This window comes from Euprymna scolopes, chromosome 19, assembly GCF_053919585.1.
Source record: "Euprymna scolopes isolate OS-2025 chromosome 19, ASM5391958v1, whole genome shotgun sequence".
NCBI lineage: Eukaryota > Metazoa > Mollusca > Cephalopoda > Sepiida > Sepiolidae > Euprymna > Euprymna scolopes.
Genome location: NC_136500.1, coordinates 148,100,870 through 148,122,242, shown reverse-complemented (window position 1 = coordinate 148,122,242; position 21,373 = coordinate 148,100,870). Strand labels below are relative to the sequence as shown.

General features: G+C 33.9%; 1 protein-coding gene across 4 annotated transcripts in view; it reads right to left on the bottom strand.

Moving 5' to 3' along the window:
* The window catches only part of LOC145240044 (uncharacterized), a 51,020-nt gene extending 38,362 nt beyond the window's left edge, over positions 1 to 12,658 (bottom strand). Inside the window, exons 1-3 of one of the 4 annotated variants that reach the window (XM_080103632.1) lie at positions 12,324 to 12,442; positions 12,232 to 12,291; positions 4,694 to 4,777 (exon numbers count right to left, since the gene is read on the bottom strand). In XM_080103632.1, the coding sequence (XP_079959758.1) occupies positions 4,694 to 4,777; positions 12,232 to 12,258 (111 nt within the window). In that variant the 5' untranslated portion in view covers positions 12,259 to 12,291; positions 12,324 to 12,442. Of the gene's footprint in view, positions 1 to 4,693; positions 4,778 to 12,231; positions 12,292 to 12,323; positions 12,443 to 12,635 lie in introns of those variants that run through there. The other 3 variants (XM_080103633.1, XM_080103635.1, XM_080103636.1) reach the window with 3 other exon arrangements.
* Positions 12,659 to 21,373: the final 8,715 nt, after the last annotated feature.

Below are 21,373 nucleotides of genomic sequence, written 5' to 3'. Positions count from 1 at the left end.
TGGATTAATAGATGGAGAACTTTTGAATTGAAAACCATGTTTAATTCCAGAAGAGTTTCCGATGGGTAGCTAATCTGTATAAGTCCTGGAGATGAAAAAGAGCGTTTGGTGGATAGCTAATCTATATAAGTCTTGGAGATAAAAAAAAGTTTCCGGTGGGTAGCTGGTCTGTATAAGTCTTGAACTTTAAAATTTGCAGGCAAAAAGCAAAAATCTTTCTCGTGTGCACACAAAAAAATTATGTGCATGAATTGTAACAGATCCAGTATTTTTATGGAGGACTTCGGTTTCTGATTAGTTTCTAGCAAAATGAAGCTCCATTTGATTGGTCAGTTTCTATTGCCAGTGTGTGTAAGTAGAAACTTTCCAATTTTCTTTAATCATACCCTCTAATTATCTGAAAAAATATTGCACTTAGCCTGGTCAGTTCACAGGTGAAGGCCAAAGGAAAACATGGAAGGAAGCAATAAATATTGACCCGAGACAAAGATGAATAAAGAATTTGCCAGAGATAGGTTATCTTTGAAGTCAATTTCGTAAAGCCATTTATCACATTCCAGCATGTAAAATGAACCAATGAATACAACTATAATATTATTTCTTTTTATGTATCAGTTTAAGCATTTGCAAATAAATCAAAATTCAAAAATAAAATAACATATTAATCTATCTATCTATCTATCTATAAAAGTCAAAGTGTCTGTCTGTCTGTCTGTGTATCTGTGTGTCTGTGTGTGTACATTTCCCTACACAATATCTGTCAATTTTAAGTCTACAGACATGAAATTTGATATACTGGGTACTGAGATTTGGGAAAATCGATGTGATCGGTTTTCAGCCAGAAATTTGACGATTAAGGAGGCAAAGTTCAACGATTTGACCTTTTAGAACTCTACCAAACTCCTTCCACAATTTTGGGTCTAAACACTTGAAATTTTAGATATAGATTCCTTGGACATGGATCTAACTTAATAACTTGATTTGAGCCCAAAACTATAAAATTTAAAGGGTCATAATAAGGGGTCAAAATTAAAAAAATTGACCACTTTTTTTTTTTTTTTGGTCAACATACATATCCAAATACCCGGGCAACGCCGGGCACCCATGCTAGTCTATATATCTATAAAAGTGAAAGTGTCTGCCTGTGTGTGTACATTTCCCTACACAATAACTGTCAATTTTTAGTCTACAGACTTAAAATTTGATATACTGGGTACTGAGATTTGGGAAAATCTATGTGATCGGTTTTCGGCTAGTAATTTTGCGATTAAGGGGTCAAAGTTCAACAGTTTGACCTTTGAGAACTCTACCAAACTCATCCGACAATTTGGGGTCTACACACTTGAAATTTTAGATATAGGTACCTTGGACATGGATCTAACTTACTAATTCGATTTGAGCCATGTTAAGGGGTCAAATTTTAAAAAAATTGACCGCTTTTTTTTTTTTGCTCAGCATACACCTCCAAACACGCGGGCAACGCCGGGCACCCATGCTAGTATATATATCTCTCAGATACGATTATGTGCGTACTTGTTGTATATATTGAATTTTTATAATGTACGTAAATGATTATTTTATAAAGTTATTAAACCTCTCTGTTTGTCTGTATCTATCTATCTATCTATAAAAATGAACGTGTCTGTGTGTCTGTCAGTCTGTGTGTCTGTGTACATTTTCCTTCGCAATAACTCTGTTAATTTTCAGTCTACAAACTCGAAATTTGATATACAGGGGACTGAGATTTGGGAAAATCTATGTGATCTGTTTTCGGACAGAAATTTGGCTGTTAAGGAGTCAAAGTTCAACAATTTGACCTTTGAGAACACCATCAAACTCCTCCGACAATTTGGGGTAGACACACTTGAAATTTTAGATATAGGTACTTTGGACATGGATCCAACTTAATAACTCGATTTGAGCCCAAAACAATAAATTTTAAGGGGTCATAATAGGAGTCAAATTTTAAAAAAATTAACCCTTTTTTTTTTTTTGCTCAGCATACACCTCCAAACACCCGGGCAACGCCGGGAACCCATGCTAGTATATCTATAAAAGTGAATGTGTCTGTGTGTGTGAGTCTGTGTGTGTGTGTCTGTGTACATTTCCCTACGCAATAACTCTGTCAATTTTAAGTCTACAGACTCGAAATTTGATATACAGGGTACTGAGATTTGGGAAAATCTTTGTAATTCATTTTCGCCAGGAATCTGGCTGTTAAGGGGTCAAAGTTCAACGATATAATCTTTGCGAACTCTACCAAACTCCTCCGACAATTTTGGGTCTAAACACTTGAAATTCTAGATATACGTTCCTTAGACAGGGATTTAACTTAATAACTTTGTTTTGAGCCCAAAACAATAAATTTTAAGGGGTCATAATAGGGGTCAACGTTAAAATAATTGACCGCTTTTTTTTTTTTTTGCTCAACATGCACCTCCAAACACCCTGGCAACGCCGGGCTGAAATGCTAGTCTATCTATCTATCTATAAAAGTGAACGTGTCTGTGTATCTGTCTGTCTGTGTGTATGTGTACATTTTCCTTCGCAATAACTCTGTAAATATCCAGTCTACAGACTCGAAATTTGATATACAGGGGACTGAGATTTGGGAAAATCTATGTGATCAGTTTTCGGCCAAAAATTTGGCGATTAAAGGGTCAAAGTTCAACGATTTGACCTTTGAGAACTCTACCAAACTCCTCAGCCAATTTTGGGTCTAAACATTTGAAATTTTAGATATAGGTTCCTTGGACATGGATCTTGATTTGAGCTCAAAACTATAAATTTTAAAACGTCATAATAGGGGTCAAAGTTTTAAAAAATTTGACCTCTGTGGTCTCTACCAAATTACTCAGACAATTTCTGGTCTAAATATTTGAAATTTTCGACAGAGACGGATGTCTTCAAGTCCAATGTTAACAAATTCCTAATGAACCGCCCCCTTAAGTAAACACTTCATCAAATCTCCACACTAACGTAATGTACTTGCAATAACCCTTATCCCTGAGTGGCTTCCGGGCCTTGATAAGTGGTGATCACTGTGTAAAAAAAAAAAAAAAAAAAAAAAATTTACAAGATCAGTAGCGTTTTGAAGTTTGACGTTTCAGACGACAAATATCGAAAAATTGGTTAAAAACATTAATTTCTTCACCTTCAACTAGGCACTTTTCTACAGGGGGTCGCTCTTTTTGCCGATATTTTCGAAAATCATCCCCTTTTTTCGATTGTCTAGCCTTAATTTAAACATACGTCACTTCCAGTTGGCGGTGGTCGTAACAGCAAAGACGTCAGGATTTTTCCCTCCTTTGCAGTACGGGTTTGAGCCTGCCTTCCTCCTACCGCTTTTTTTTTTTTTTGCTTAACACACAACTCCAAACACCCGGGCAACGCCGGGCAGCCATGCTAGTATATATATATATATATATTTGTTTTTAAAATATAATTTTCCACTGACACGTCTCATCAGAGTGGCCGAATCTAGCGAGATTCGAAATCGGGACCCCATGGTAAGAAGCCTAAATTCTTACCACTCGTCCACCTCACATAGCACGATTTATGTAGACGTCATAATTATATTTTAAAAATAATATACATGCCATAGACAGTAGACTTACTATCACTGAGAGTATCTCTGAGGAAATTAACCACATTCTGTCTACCCATCCCTCTGGAGACTTCAATATTCACATTGTTGAATGGCTGGCTCACTCAAACAAGGCGTATGACGGGGGCAGGTACTATCATGATTTCTCGATTGCTTATAAACTAATATACGTTGTTCACGAACCAACCTATATGCATGACACTGACGGGTATTTTGCAAGTCTCCTTGACCTTTTTCTTACAACTTGCCCAGAATTGTGTTCATCCTCCGTTCTGTTTTCATTGGGATCTTCTTATTATTAAGTTGTCTCAGTTAAGATATAAAAAAAAAATGTAATAAGTCCTCAGATCAAATACGTAAACATTGAACTTACTGCTAAATATTAATAGAAATATCCGGAATGGTGTAACATGTTTGACAATTTCGTGAGGGAACTTCCTCTTCTAGAAAAAAAAAAAAAAAAATGGCGCTGTTAAATAGATGGAGATTCCAGGATATGTATGATCTAGTGTAATCTATTATATAAAGGACAGGTGCCTATGTGTTTGCATCTCTAGCTAAAACTTGAAAATTACACAACAAACTCTTACAAAGTTGCTATGTTTTAATTAGTATAATCCCGGAAAATAACATCTAAAACTTAGAAAAGATTCATTATTTGGGGGTTAAATGACCATTTGTATCATTTAATGTTACAAGAATTAAACACAGTTTTTAATGTTATCATGCATTAATATAAACCAGGAGATGAGTCAGCATTTTTTCAAACTGAAAGGCGCAAAATCCAAATTTAAGTTATCACTTCATAACTATTATCATTTCTCTACAAAAAAAGGGGGTGGGAGAAACTTGATTTTTAGTAGCGCTCTGGAGGCCTCCTAAGTTTTAGTTTTTCATTCTCACATTAAAAAAAGGAAATTTTCTTTTATCGAGCGAGAAACTTCACACCGTTTAAAATTTTCTAATAGTTTTTTATGGCTCCCGGATAACACCGGGCAGTTCTGTGAGTACTCTTTAGAACTAGGATATAGACAAAATTAGTTTCTCTAAAGTAATAACCAGAATAAGAAACGCGCTGACACTTACATATGATGATGTCCGATTCTCCAGAGTCGTTGTGTCTGTAGTATTCATTGTGGGGGAAAACATTAAGCTGAAAGTGGAACTCTCCTGAAAATGAAGACGAAAAAATTAAAACAAAGTCTGATAATTACATGTCTGATTTTTTTCGAGATAATGATTATTTGTATTCTCCAGATTACTGTTCTCGTCTTTATTGTTATTTTCACTACGTTTCGGTCGATGTAACCTCCGACATTCTTCAGATGTACCTTATTGTACTCAGGAATCTTTCTGTCATTTTCAAATTTTATCCACTTGCAAAAACCCATGGCCTACTGGATAAAGTACTTGGTAAAATTCAGTTGAAAAAGTTACACTCTTCTGGAGGTTGAAGGTTAAATCCTCAGTGCAGGTGACACTTAAAATACAATTTCAAATTACTTAGGACTTCTACCCAATCAGAGGAGAGCATGCTACCTCCGCGGATTAAATGAAAAGGTTCTCTTCGAAATTCCATGTAGATTTCGAAGAGAAACATTCCCTAGTTTGCCAAGATACATTTCCAGAATGTCAGAGGTTACAGTGACCGAAACGTGAAAATGCAGGTGACACTAACAATACAATTTTGAATTACTAAGGACTTCTATCCAGTCATGGCTGATCGAATGAGACCGTACAGCTGTGGATTAAATGAAGGGTTCCATTCGAATTTCCGTGCGGATTCCCGAATTCGATAGAAAGATCCACGAGTTCAACAAGATGCCTTTGAAGAAGTTTGGAGGTTTAATTGACTCAAACATTGCGAAAATAACGCAACCGACGAGGACAGTAGTCCAAAGAATCCAAATAATACAAAAGACGAATGACTTGAATGTGATCTAGGTAGGGAGTTGAGTCACAAGATGTCTGTTTGTATTGCATTTAAATTTTTGCATGCAAGTATAGCCAAGGAAGCAAAAAACAGAGAGGGAATTCCAAAGTCTAACAATTTGAGGGAAAAAAGTATTAGAATAGAATGTTTTCCAGTGTCTCAATACCTTAATGGTTAAGGGGTGGGATTTTTCTGCTTGTTGGGTTAGTAGGGACTATATATGTCGAGGGGGCACAAGTGCTACGAATTCACTAGAGCACATTCAATTAAAATACTTGTAAAACCGGCACAGAGATGCAACATTGTTGTGATGCGACAGAGGTTGAAGCTTGTCTGATAGTGCGGGACCTTTTAGATTAGAGACTTTTTAACTTCAAAATTATTTTCAAATTATTACGATGTCAAATTAATCGCTCATAGAAACGAAATTGACACTATCAAGTGTAGCTTTCAACGTGCCTAAAAATGATTCATTGTAATAAATAGTTTTAAGTGCTTTTTATTTTGCCATTAAAATGTTTTTGATCGATAACGAGCGTAGATATTTAATTGCCCCCCCCCCAACAGCAATATGTGACACAAGGTCGGAAAGTGGAACACAGGCAAGCTCCCCTGAAAGAGGGGCACTCTTGCCTTGACTAAAATAGCCTGAGCACCCCTGTCGGCATTCCCCTGTCGAGGCGCCTCAGGCGACAAGCAATAAACTTGCCCCATCCGAAAGCCGAGTGGCAAAGCCTGGGAGAATGGACCTCCTGGTTGATACCCAGGCAGTGTACTTCAGTCCAACAGGTACTGGGCCGGTTCCCGGCTCCGCACGTCTCAGGCTGAGTGTAAAGAATGGATTCTTGAGGAGTACTTTCTACCCAGTTTCCAAGCCGTTGAAGCCGCAATGAGACTCGTCCTCGATAATAAGGGTAGATATTTATTTGCTGTGCACCGCAGCAAAATGTGGCACAAGGCCGGAAGGTGCAGGACAGGCGAGCTCCCCTAAAGAAGGGGCTCTCGCCTCAACAATAATTGCCTGGGCACCCCTGTCAGCATTCCCCGGTAGGTGCGCCTCAGGCAATAAGCAATTAACTTTCCCCACCGAAAAGCCCGGTGGCAAGGCCTGGGAGGGTGGACCTCCTAGATGGTTGGTTTTTGTTTTACGGCATATCAACCCTTTCGGGTTATTTAATGCCGAATTCAAAGATTTAAAAAAATTTTTTAATAGAATATATTTGTTGTTTTCACGTCGGTTTCTATTTAACCCATAGTTGGGACCCTAACAGGTACTACCACTCCGGGTCAGAGTGGACCTGGGAGCAATGGTAATTAAAGGGTGGCTCCACACTCCCCAAAGCCCACAAGCTGGGGCCTCACCACTGGATATAGTTTAAGGTCATATCCAGGACCCCATTGAGGGACTTTTACTCTCTGCAGGGGGGCAATCGGCGTATTCTAATGCCCCACCGACAGGGCCTACAAGTTAGGACAATCAACCAATGAGAAGCCTCCAACCTTATTATAAAAATATTGAATTTTGGATGCAAGTCAGCTTGCTGTCAGTCTCCGTCTTGAAATGACTGAACCACTGCTGATCTGGACTACATTGATTCTTTTCCGCCATCTTTGTCCTGAAGAATTACTCAACACATGCAATTCTCTATCTATATAAAAGCCAAGCACGTCCAAGGATAGAGTACTGCTGCCACATCTGGGCAGGAGCTGCTAAAAACAGCCTATCCTACCCTGACAGAGTACAAAATAGACTTTGTGGCTTAGTGGGGGATGCTCTTTTCTCTTCCCCGCAACCTCTCTCCCACAGAAGAGACGTTGCGAGCCTGTCTTTGCTTAATCGTTACTTCCATGACAATACCTCGTCTGAGCTCCAATCTCTGCCCCCCCCCCCTCGCCAATCTTTTACGAAAAACACCCGTCTAGCTGAAACCACTGTCAATAATTTCCCTACTCTTTATCTGTGCCTAAATCAAAACAGATTCCATGAACAAAGCTACTTTCTTAGAAGTGCATGCCTGTGGAACTCTGTTCCGTCTGCCTGTTTCCTACCTGACTACAACTTGGATGTCTTCAAGTCCAACATAAACAAATTCCTAATGAACCGCCCCCTTAAGTAAGACACTTTATCAAAACTCCAATACTAACGATTATTATGATACTATCCCATTGATTGCTGTACACACAATAACCCTTATCCCCGAATGGCCTCCGGGCCTTGATAAGTGGTGACCTCCATGTAAAAAAAAAACAAAAAGAAAACTCGAGATCGTGACTTCATTGATTCTTCGCCGATTTTATTTACTACCGCCATCTTTGTTCAACAATATGGCTCGACACTTAACACATCTCAAATATTAACTCTTTACGGCTTTCAAATTTCTAAGATGTCTGTCGTCTTGTCTATTTTTTCGGAGATGTGTGGGGGTGGGGGTGGAATTCGCTTTTGGCGGGTCCCATCTGCACAAGTAAATTTTTTTCTTAAATGGAGACACATTGTTATTTCTCGCATTTTAGGGGAGGGGGAAGGGATTTAATTCCCCGGTTTTATTTTTTGCTCTCATTTATAATGTAATTGGGAGGGACGAAGGTACGGGGGGGGGGGTGAGTGGTTGAGGGGGGGGGTAATTACTCTATAGATTAGAGCAAAAAGGAGATTTGAATCCCCTACTAAAAAGCCAGAAATAAAAATGACCTACAACCCCCCCCCCCCCATCTAAAAAAATATCTTTCCTTGCGCAGATGGGACTCTCCAATGGCGAATCCCCCTCCCAATAACTGATGCTGGTAGGGTGCGAAGTATTTGTTCCTATTTACAATGCCTCCCAACAGGACAGAGTTAGACACCAGGGTCGTTTTTTAATGTGGAGAAAAGGAACAAAAATAAAAATTGTCTCAGTCGTGAAGGATTTCTCCTCCACTGACAGAACAAGAAATTGAAATGTAGCATCTGAAGAACAGATACTACACTTTGAGGTATTTATTTGCTCCCCCACTGAGCAAATTAGGCACAAGGCCGATTTTTAAAGTGAGGAGTGAAGAGGAAATGGGGACCAACTCCCCGGGGAGTAGGGGAGCTGGATAGTGACAATTGGTATGAAGGGTTGCCCTTACATTGACCAAGGTCTGATATGTGGAGTTACCCCCACATATGGTCTTTGCTTGCAGTATCTGCCGGAACAGATGGTATTTATTTGCTCCCCCACCGAGCAAATTAGGCACAAGGCCGATTTTTAATGTGAGGAGTGAAGGGGAAATGGGGACCAACTCCCCGGGGAGTAGGGGAGCTGGATAGTGACAATTGGTATGAAGGGTTGCCCCTACATTGACCAAGGTCTTATATGTGGGGTCGCCCCCACATATGGTCTTTGCTTGCAGTATCTGCCGGAACAGATACTACACTTTGAGATATTAAATCTTTTATTCATGTTAAAAAAATTTGATCTTGTTTATATATTTTATTGCTTTTAAAAATTTTGAAAATACAATTAAGTAAAAAACAAAAGATTTTTAAACAACAAAATTAGGCACAAGGCCCTACAAGAAATTGGGGATGGGAAGGGTTCAGGGTCTTTGTGACTAAAGTGATTAAAAGTAAGAAATGTAGACTTTGGAGTCTTACTCTTGACTGGCAACATTTACCAAAATACCTCATTCACTCTATGGATCTTAATCTAACTAATAAATCCCCAGCGTTTAAGAGTCAAAAACATATTTACAATTTATAAACAGTTGTCTGTGTGTTTGTGTATGCATTTTTTTTTTTTAATTGTGTGTGTGTGTGTGTGTGTGTGTGTGCGTGTGTGAAAAAATAAAATTCAATTTCATTAGAAAATAAAAAGTTTTTGAATTAAGAGAAAGATTGTTCGTGGAGTGGGGAAAACTAATCAAACGTGTTCATATAAAAACAAAAAAACAAAAGATAAATCCTACTGGGTTGTTAGTGAGACCCCCCTGTACTAATCTAGGTGACTAGACCCCCCACTGTTTTCCGGGGAACCGAAAACAAGCAGGGCGATCCCTAATGGGGATTGGGGAAAATATCTTAATGGAAGTGGGAGAAAACAAAGCAACGGGTGGAGGGGGGTTGGAAGGTGACCTCTGAGTAGGGGAGTGACCGGGGATGTTGAAAAAGCAAGGATGTGGCACAAAGGGGATGGGCAGACTCAGAGGTTCTCTTGTACCAAAAAAATAAAATCAGGAACAGGATCTCATTTATACCACCAGTCAAGAGTCTTCTTAAGTTTTTCTTAGCTAGAACCTAAGCGGGATGGGTTCCGAAGGCTCCAGCCAGCACCGCCCGGCCCGTGCCATGCTTAAGGAGGGAACACGTATTGAAACTTGGCTCCTCAACGGATGCACAAATTAGTGCTGTCTGTGCACCCACCTCTTGTCAAATTCCACTCTAGGCAACCTCCTCCAATCGCATCTGATCTTTACTTTAAGCAAGTGTTTAAAGTAAACGATCAGATCCCGATCCGGAACAGATGTCCCTTCCCGGACCAACTTGAGGCGCGTGATCCAAATCACCATGCGCGCTCGCGCTACTGCCAGGATCGCCAGGAAAACCATTCTTTCCTCCCTAGGGAACGGCGGCTCAATGTTGTACACAAAATAACCTTCGTCGAGATCGAGCGGACATTCGGCATCGATGCGAGTCGTCCCCCCCCCCCGACGTACTCCAATAAGGGCTGGATCCGGCTGCAACTAAAAAACGCGTGCCCGATCGTTTCGGGCTCGCGTTCGTCACAGCGCGGACACACTTTTGATTTTGGCCAGAAGGCCAGGTTCGACTGTATTTGTTGGAAAAATTGGTTGCTCTGTCGTTCGGTTTGTTTCTCGCGATTTCGTTTACACGCATGCGCACTCGTGTCAAAAAATGTATGCGCGTTGCTGCTGCGCGTACAAAATGGCCACAGTGATAACATAAACAATTATATTGGATAATATAGGTTTTAATATAGAGAAAACTTCTTATTTGCGCCACATTTAAATGTGATATTCGTTTTCAGCATACCTTAAAACTTTCAGAAATTGTCATTTAAAAGGGGAGTGTTAATGTGGAAAGAAAGTAAAAATTACCATCAACTTTTTTTTTTTTTAAACATTCGACGTGGTTTGTATCGTCGTAGAAGTTTGTTAGACGAACAGTAACACAATGGAAAGAAAAACAAAAACAAACAAACAAACAAAAAACAATACCCCCCAAAAAATAAACGAACAATCGAAAAAGGAAAAAAAACAAAAACAAAACGAAAACATGAGATTTCGTAAACTAAATTTGGCCAAGATCAAAGTGTAGTATCTGTTCTTCAGATGCTGCATAGTGCATTGCTGCACTTCCATTTCTTGTTCTCTTTCGGTGGAGGAGCACGAGCAGTCGCAGTCCTTCCTTCACGACTGAGACAATTTTTATTTTTGTACATTTTCTCCACGTTAAAAAACGACCCTGATGTCTAACTCTGTCCCGTGGGGAGGCATAGTAAATAGGTACAACAAACATTGAAAAAAAAAAAAAAAAATGCAACATAAATGAATCGGTATTTTATTTATTTTACTTTTCATTTTCCGTTTCGGGAACCCAGTTTTAATTTTGTGTAGTCGACTTTTGCCTGTTGTAGGCATTTACATCCTTCACATTGCAGGAAGATGTGACACAAGGCCAGGAATGGCTGGAAAAGTGAAGCCAACGCCCCCCCCCCTACACGAGGAAGCACTCTGGCTTTTTAAAAATTACCTAGGCAGCCCTGTCAGCATTCGCCGGTAGGGGCGCCCCAGGCAATAAGCTGTAAACTTACTCCACCCGAAAGACGGGAAGCAACCGCATAAGACTAGAACCACATCTCAGTCCGACAGATGCTAGATTATCCCAATACTTAAAAAATAGGCCCGACTCTATCAGACAGATCGTCGAGGACGTATCGACGACTCGTATGAATATAACCTGCTCAGGCTATGCCATTGCCGGCAAAAAAAAAAAAAAAAAAAAAAAAAAAAAAAAATCACTAAAACTCGACGTGAGTGGTTTGCGAGAAAAAAAAAATTATATAGGCCTTAAAATGTATTTTGGTACTCCATGCAGTCACTTATTGGTCCGTGCTGAAATAATAATGTTATTATTTAAAAAGCCATTCTTAACATGGGGAGGGGAAGGTGTCTTGTACCTATTCTGTATTTTAACCTTACAATTGAATAATAAAACTTTAATTAAACTTGGAAATACGATTTAAAAATAGCGCGGATCAGTAAGTGCATATTGCACCTGTATTTTTTGTTAAATATTATTATGTATGAGGAATCATTTCGAATTAAAATTTATTGAGGGATATGCATTTTGTATTGAGAAATACACCCTTTAAACATGTAAACATTAGTTATATGAGGCGTGGCGGCCATATTGGAGAACTTGTTATTCTTTACCTAATGTTTACATTGCGTATTTCTCAATACGAAATGTGTATTTCTCAATAGATTTTAACTCAAAATTATTCTTTATAGAATAATTAAAAAAAAAAAAAATTATGTACTCTACCACAGATTTTTTTCTCGCAAACCAATTTAGTGACTTTGTTTTATTGCTTTAGTTTACCGAGACAATATTGGCAGCCATGGGGGTTGATCAGTATACGCACTAGAAAACAAACAAACAAAACAAAACAACACAGAAAGAGAAACAAAACAACTAAAAACTTACCTCATTTTCCTTTGTAGTAGTTAACATTTTTTTTCACTGTTTTACATATATATATATATATATATATATATATATATATATATATATATATACAAATCCAAGAGAAACAGGCAAATATCAGAAAGAAAAAAAATCAGTTTGCAGTCCGTTTTTAGCCTTAGAAAACGCAAAACAACAACCCAATTATCGACACCAGGTCGGCCGTTTCTAAAAATAAACAAGTATATAAAAAATACTATTTTTTTTTGTTTTTTTAATCGGCCTGAATTTAAAACTACATTTCTTCTTATCACTAAAACAAATGGCTGTTTAAAATTTCTCATCAAACTGGCGCGTGCCACTCCTGAAAAAAAAAAACATAAAAAACACAACAACAGTTGGTTTCTATAAAGACTGATAATTACATTATTCAGTTATAATCTTTCGCCATTTCTGATGAATAATGGAAGCATCCATTAGCATTTAAGAAGGTATTTAGTTCTCGCCCACTGCAAGAACTTAAACACCAGGGTCGGAAAGTGGTATTGAAAAGTCAGCGCCACAGAGGAGGAGCAGCAGAGCAAGCACTCTGACCTACAAAAGTGTCCAGGCAGTCCTGTCAGCATTCCCCGGTGAGGACACCCCAGGCGATTAGCAATAAACTCACTCCTTTCTCAAAGAGAGAAGGCAAGGGCTGGGTGGTGGCGTGGACCTCCTAGAACTACACAGAACTAAACTCTCACCGCAAAATCAACATTACAGGAATAGTTTAATCTCTGTTGATTTTGGGGACCCAAGGATAAAAACGAACAAAGGAAATAAATAAATAAATAAATAAAATTCGGGTCGGTATTTTATTTTTTTTAACCAAAAGCATTTATTAAAGTTCCTATTTACAATGCCCCCCACAGGACAGAGTTAGACACCAGGGGCGTTTTTTAACGTGGAGAAAATGTACAAAAATAAAAAAATTGTCTCAGTCGTGAAGGATTTCTCCTCCACTGAGAGAGAACAAGAAATTGAAGTGTAGCATCTGAAGAACAGATACTACACTTTGATGTATTTATTTGCTCCCCCACTGAGCAAATTAGGCACAAGGCCGATTTTTAATGTGAGGAGTGAAGGAGAAATGGAGACCAACTCCCCGGGGAGTAGGGGAGCTGGATAGTGACAATTGGTATGAAGGGTTGCCCGTACATTGACCAAGGCCTTATATTGCCCCCACATATGGTCTTTGCTTGCAGTATCTGCCGGAACAGATGGTATTTATTTGCTCCCCCACCGAGCAAATTAGGCACAAGGCCAATTTTTAATGTGAGGAGTGAAGGGAGGGGGAAGGGAAAAAGGGGACCAGCTCCCGAGAGGAGGGAAATGGGAGCTGGTTAAAGGTCAAGCATGTGGGGTTGCCCCCACATCTGGTCTTTGCTAGTCATAGCTAGTCATAGCTTGCAGTATCTGCCGGAACAGATGGTATTTATTTGCTCCCCCACCGAGCAAATTAGGCACAAGGCCGATTTTTAATGTGAGGAGTGAAGGGAGGGGGAAGGGGAAAAGGGGACCAGCTCCTGAGAGGTGGGAAATGGGAGCTGGTTAATGGTCAGGCATGTGGGGTTGCCCCCACATTTGGTCTTTGCTAGTCATAGCTAGTCCTAGCTAGTCATAGCTTGCACCATCTGTCGGAACAGATGGTATTTATTTGCTCCCCCACCGAGCAAATTAGGCACAAGGCCGGTTTTTAATGTGAGGAGTGAAGGGGGGGGGAAGGGAAAATGGGAACCAGCTCCCGAGAGGTGGGAAATGGGAGCTGGTTAATGGTCAGGCATGTGGGGTTGCCCCCACATCTGGTCTTTGCTAGTCATAGCTAGGCATAGCTAGTCATAGCTTGCAGTATCTGCCGGAACAGATGGTATTTATTTGCTCCCTCACCGAGCAAATTAGGCACAAGGCCGATTTTTAATGTGAGGAGTGAAGGGAGGGGGAAGGGAAAAAGGGGACCAGCTCCCGAGAGGTGGGAAATGGGAGCTGGTTAAAGGTCAGGCATGTGGTGTTGACCCCACATCTGGTCTTTGCTAGTCATAGCTTGCAGTATCTGCCGGAACAGATGGTATTTATTTGCTCCCCCACTGAGCAAATTAGGCACAAGGCCGTTTTTAATGTGAGGTAAAAACCAGCTCCCCTAAAAGGGGTCACTCTGGTTACCAAAAATAATAATTGTCCCAGTATAGAGGGTTTCCCCTCCATTGACTGGTACAAATTATCTTAAGTGCAGTATCTGCCGGAACAGATGGTATTTATTTGCTCCCCCACCGAGCAAATTAGGCACAAGGCCGATTTTTAATGTGAGGAGTGAAGGGGAAATGGGGACCAACTCCCCGGGGAGGAGGGGAGCTGGATAGTGACAATTGGTATGAAGGGTTGCCCCTACATTGACCAAGGTCTTATATGTGGGGTCGCCCCCACATATGGTCTTAGCTTGCAGTATCTGCCGGAACAGATACCACACTTTGATCTTGGCCCGAAGGCCAACTGGAAAGCATTTACTTTTGTTACTCTCATGTCTCGACACCATTTAAAAAGTCTGTAATGTCCACCTAACCTGAGCGCATTTCTCTTTCTTTCGACCACACGCTTCTCACAGCCGGCCCATTCTCGCCTTTATTTTACACGGGCGTCTCCTTTGGGGTCGACTTTTTTCTCCCCGACAACGTGCTGTCCATTTTTTTTTTCTTCAGACGCTTGCCCGAGCACACTTGCACATAGTTTATATACGCATCCACCGCTGCTCCTGCTGCTTATACAATCGTTTGCCAGCCACCCTTCAGCTGCTGCTGCTGCTATTGACAGGATTATGATGAGTTTCTGGGTGGATTTGCTTTGTCTGGCCTTCTTGGGTTTGGGAGAGCCCGCATGGTTTCACTGGGAACTCTGTCCCTTGATTTCTGGGTCATAGCAGAAGATCCAGCTTTCATCACAGGTCGACAGAGCATCAAGAACTGTGGAATCTGAATTGATCATCTCAACTATTTTCCTGCTGTCATGAAAACGTCGCGAATAATTGTGTGCACAGTCCCCACACTAACAGCAAACTATGAATTTATTGTCTCTATCGACACACAACGGTCCTTATCGATGAAATTTTTTATTCAGCCAATCAACTCTGGTGTTCTGACTTCCTTACTCTTTCCACGGCTCTAATCATCCCTCATAAACTCCTTGCCTTTCTTGAATCTCTTATGCCACTTAAAAAAATGCTCGATTCATGCAAGATTGTCCAAAAGCAGTCTGAAGCATTCCATACGTTCTGTGGCATTTTTTTTCAAATTTAAAACAAAATTTTCTTGCATATCGTTCTTCTAAAGTGCCCTAACGTCCAGATTGCATTTTTGAAATTCCCCAGCTGTGACAATCAGGCTTTAGTAGGATGTATTCCAATTCCTGTTGTAGCTGTTCATTTGAACGTGAGATCATAACAATTGGTCAGTCATCTCATAAAATGTATAGCAATGACATACTGAATTTTCAAGAGTCTATGACTATTTTAAATGCTTGTACAAAAAAGTCTGGAAACTTATTGAAGGTAATTTAGTTCAGACAATGATAATTTGCTGATAAATGGGAAGATTTTGTATTTAAGCGCGTCGAGTCAATTGTAGCCAATCCTTTGCGCATCAAGAAATTAACAGAGCACATCGCCTTTTTTTATGCACTTTTTCATCTCTATAACACACTTTGTCCGTCAGTTGGTCACAATTCTGATAGAAATAGAAATATTTTGGTCTGTCAGGCTTACGTTTGAAGTAGTCTTTTCGTTTGCTTGTCACACTTTAATTTCAAATAGGATTTTTTACCTGTCTGTGTCATATATGGAAGCGGACAGACCCTAGTAATTATAGAAAGACGTAAATAGGATTAAAAATAATATTTATTATAAGCTGAAGGCTACAATCGTACCCAGAATTCAAAAGTTAAACGTGAATACATATTGAAATCATAGGATGCACAGCAATTGTCCATAGTGTTTTAGAAATAACTAAATATATTAATTATATCAGAGTTAGGAGAATTTATTCAATAAGGGACCAGTTTTCCTACATAGCAAAAAGGGACGAGTTTTCCGGGTACGAGTTTTCCGGGTACGAGTTTTCCGGGTACGAGTTTTCCTAAATTCCTTGTAAAACCTTCTGTAGTTCCTTAAAAAAAAAAAAAGGAATGTTAAATTTTGGATTTTTGAATTTTTACATGGGATTTATAAATATTGAGATAAAAGATAAACTTATTGGAAATTCAGGTACTTATGTTATTTTTGCATATTCTTATAACAAATCATCCCAAATCTTATTTAGACAAAAAAAAAAAAAACATTAATTAATTACAAAAGATTTTAAAAATATATGTTTATCTCGATTATCTTTACCTCGATAAAAACAATCACGGCGAATGGTGTTTTTTTTTTTGTTGAAAATTTAGAATTTAACACTATTAAAAATCATTTTGAAAATTTAGAATTTAACACTCTATTAAAAATCATTTTGAAAATTTAGAATTTAACACTCTATTAAAAATCATTTTGAAAATTTAGAATTTAACACTCTATTAAAAATCATTTTGAAAATTTAGAATTTAACACTCTATTAAAAATCATTTTGAAAATTTAGAATTTAACACTATTAAAAATAATTTTAAAAATTTAGGATTTAACACTTTATTTAAAATCTTTTTTAAAATTTAGAATTTAACACTCTATTAAAAATCATTTTTAAAATTTAGAATTTAACACTCTATTAAAAATCATTTTGAAAATTTAGAATTTAACACTCCATTAAAAATCATTTTGAAAATTTAGAATTTAATACTATTAAAAATCATTTTGAAAATTTAAAATTTAACACTCCATTAAAAATCATTTTGAAAATTTAGAATTTAACACTCATTAAAAATCATTTTGAAAATTTAGAATTTAATACTATTAAAAATCATTTTGAAAATTTAAAATTTAACACTCTATTAAAAATCATTTTGAAAATTTAAAATTTAACACTCTATTAAAAATCATTTTAAAAATTTAAAATTTAATACTATTAAAAATCATTTTGAAAATTTACAATTTAACACTCTATTAAAAATCATTTTTAAAATTTACAATTTAATACTATTAAAAATCATTTTTAAAATTTACAATTTAACACTCTATTAAAAATCATTTTTAAAATTTACAATTTAATACTATTAAAAATCATTTTTAAAATTTACAATTTAACACTCATTAAAAATCATTTTGAAAATTTAGAATTTAACACTCTATTAAAAATCATTTTGAAAATTTAAAATTTAACACTCTATTAAAAATCATTTTGAAAATTTAAAATTTAACACTCTATTAAAAATCATTTTGAAAATTTAAAATTTAATACTATTAAAAATAATTTTGAAAATTTAGAATTTAACACTCTATTAAAAATCATTTTGAAAATTTAGAATTTAATACTATTAAAAATCATTTTGAAAATTTACAATTTAACACTCATTAAAAATCATTTTGAAAATTTAGAATTTAACACTCTATTAAAAATCATTTTGAAAATTTAAAATTTAACACTCTATTAAAAATCATTTTGAAAATTTAAAATTTAACACTCTATTAAAAATCATTTTGAAAATTTAGAATTTAACACTCTATTAAAAATCATTTTGAAAATTTAGAATTTAACACTCTATTAAAAATCATTTTGAAAATTTAGAATTTAACACTCATTAAAAATCATTTTGAAAATTTAAAATTTAACACTCTATTAAAAATCATTTTGAAAATTTACAATTTAACACTCTATTAAAAATCATTTTGAAAATTTAGAATTTAACACTCATTAAAAATCATTTTGAAAATTTAAAATTTAACACTCTATTAAAAATCATTTTGAAAATTTAGAATTTAACACTCATTAAAAATCATTTTGAAAATTTAAAATTTAACACTCTATTAAAAATCATTTTGAAAATTTAGAATTTAACACTCCATTAAAAATCATTTTGAAAATTTTGAATTTAATACTATTAAAAATCATTTTGAAAATTTAAAATTTAACACTATTAAAAATCATTTTGAAAATTTAGAATTTAACACTCTATTAAAAATCATTTTGAAAATTTAGAATTTAACACTCTATTAAAAATCATTTTGAATATTTAGAATTTAACACTAGTAAAAATCATTTTGAAAATTTAGAATTTTACACTTTATTTAAAATCATTTTTAAAATTTACAATTTAACACTCATTAAAAATCATTTTGAAAATTTAGAATTTAACACTCTATTAAAAATCATTTTGAAAATTTAAAATTTAACACTCTATTAAAAATCATTTTGAAAATTTAGAATTTAACACTCCATTAAAAATCATTTTGAAAATTTAAAATTTAATACTATTAAAAATCATTTTGAAAATTTAGAATTTAACACTCTATTAAAAATCATTTTGAAAATTTAGAATTTAATACTATTAAAAATCATTTTGAAAATTTAGAATTTAACACTCATTAAAAATCATTTTGAAAATTTAGAATTTAACACTCTATTAAAAATCATTTTGCAAATTTAAAATTTAACACTCTATTAAAAATCATTTTGAAAATTTAAAATTTAACACTCTATTAAAAATCATTTTGAAAATTTAGAATTTAACACTCTATTAAAAATCATTTTGAAAATTTAGAATTTAACACTCTATTAAAAATCATTTTGAAAATTTAGAATTTAACACTCATTAAAAATCATTTTGAAAATTTAAAATTTAACACTCTATTAAAAATCATTTTGAAAATTTACAATTTAACACTCTATTAAAAATCATTTTGAAAATTTAGAATTTAACACTCATTAAAAATCATTTTGAAAATTTAAAATTTAACACTCTATAAAAAATCATTTTGAAAATTTAGAATTTAACACTCATTAAAAATCATTTTGAAAATTTAAAATTTAACACTCTATTAAAAATCATTTTGAAAATTTAGAATTTAACACTCCATTAAAAATCATTTTGAAAATTTTGAATTTAATACTATTAAAAATCATTTTGAAAATTTAAAATTTAACACTATTAAAAATCATTTTGAAAATTTAGAATTTAACACTCTATTAAAAATCATTTTGAAAATTTAGAATTTAACACTCTATTAAAAATCATTTTGAATATTTAGAATTTAACACTAGTAAAAATCATTTTGAAAATTTAGAATTTTACACTTTATTTAAAATCATTTTTAAAATTTACAATTTAACACTCATTAAAAATCATTTTGAAAATTTAGAATTTAACACTCTATTAAAAATCATTTTGAAAATTTAAAATTTAACACTCTATTAAAAATCATTTTGAAAATTTAGAATTTAACACTCCATTAAAAATCATTTTGAAAATTTAGAATTTAATACTATTAAAAATCATTTTGAAAATTTAGAATTTAACACTCATTAAAAATCATTTTGAAAATTTAGAATTTAACACTCATTAATAATCATTTTGAAAATTTAAAATTTAACACTCTATTAAAAATCATTTTGAAAATTTAGAATTTAACACTCTATTAAAAATCATTTTGAAAATTTTGAATTTAATACTATTAAAAATCATTTTGAAAATTTAAAATTTAACACTATTAAAAATCATTTTGAAAATTTAGAATTTAACACTCTATTAAAAATCATTTTGAAAATTTAGAATTTAACACTCTATTAAAAATCATTTTGAATATTTAGAATTTAACACTAGTAAAAATCATTTTGAAAATTTAGAATTTTACACTTTATTTAAAATCATTTTTAAAATTTACAATTTAACACTCATTAAAAATCATTTTGAAAATTTAGAATTTAACACTCTATTAAAAATCATTTTGAAAATTTAAAATTTAACACTCTATTAAAAATCATTTTCAAAATTTAGAATTTAACACTCCATTAAAAATCATTTTGAAAATTTAGAATTTAATACTATTAAAAATCATTTTGAAAATTTAAAATTTAACACTCATTAAAAATCATTTTGAAAATTTAAAATTTAACACTCATTAAAAATCATTTTGAAAATTTAGAATTTAACACTCTATTAAAAATCATTTTGAAAATTTAGAATTTAACACTCCATTAAAAATCATTTTGAAAATTTTGAATTTAATACTATTAAAAATCATTTTGAAAATTTAAAATTTAACACTATTAAAAATCATTTTGAAAATTTAGAATTTAACACTCTATTAAAAATCATTTTGAAAATTTAGAATTCAACACTATTAAAAATCATTTCGAATATTTAGAATTTAACACTATTAAAAATCATTTTGAAAATTTAGAATTTAACACTCTATTAAAAATCATTTTGAAACTTTAGAATTTAACACTCTATTAAAAATCATTTCGAATATTTAGAATTTAACACTAGTAAAAATCATTTTAAAAATTTAGAATTTTACACTTTATTAAAAATCATTTTTAAAATTTACAATTTAACACTCATTAAAAATCATTTTGAAAATTTAGAATTTAACACTCTATTAAAAATCATTTTGAAAATTTAAAATTTAACACTATTAAAAATCATTTTGAAAATTTAGAATTTAACACTCTATTAAAAATCATTTTGAAAATTTAGAATTTAACACTCTATTAAAAATCATTTTGAAAATTTAGAATTTAACACTCTATTAAAAATCATTTTGAAAATTTAGAATTTAACACTCTATTAAAAATCATTTTGAAAATTTAGAATTTAACACTATTAAAAATAATTTTAAAAATTTAGGATTTAACACTTTATTTAAAATCTTTTTTAAAATTTAGAATTTAACACTCTATTAAAAATCATTTTTAAAATTTAGAATTTAACACTCTATTAAAAATCATTTTGAAAATTTAGAATTTAACACTCCATTAAAAATCATTTTGAAAATTTAGAATATAATACTATTAAAAATCATTTTGAAAATTTAAAATTTAACACTCCATTAAAAATCATTTTGAAAATTTAGAATTTAACACTCATTAAAAATCATTTTGAAAATTTAGAATTTAATACTATTAAAAATCATTTTGAAAATTTAAAATTTAACACTCTATTAAAAATCATTTTGAAAATTTAAAATTTAACACTCTATTAAAAATCATTT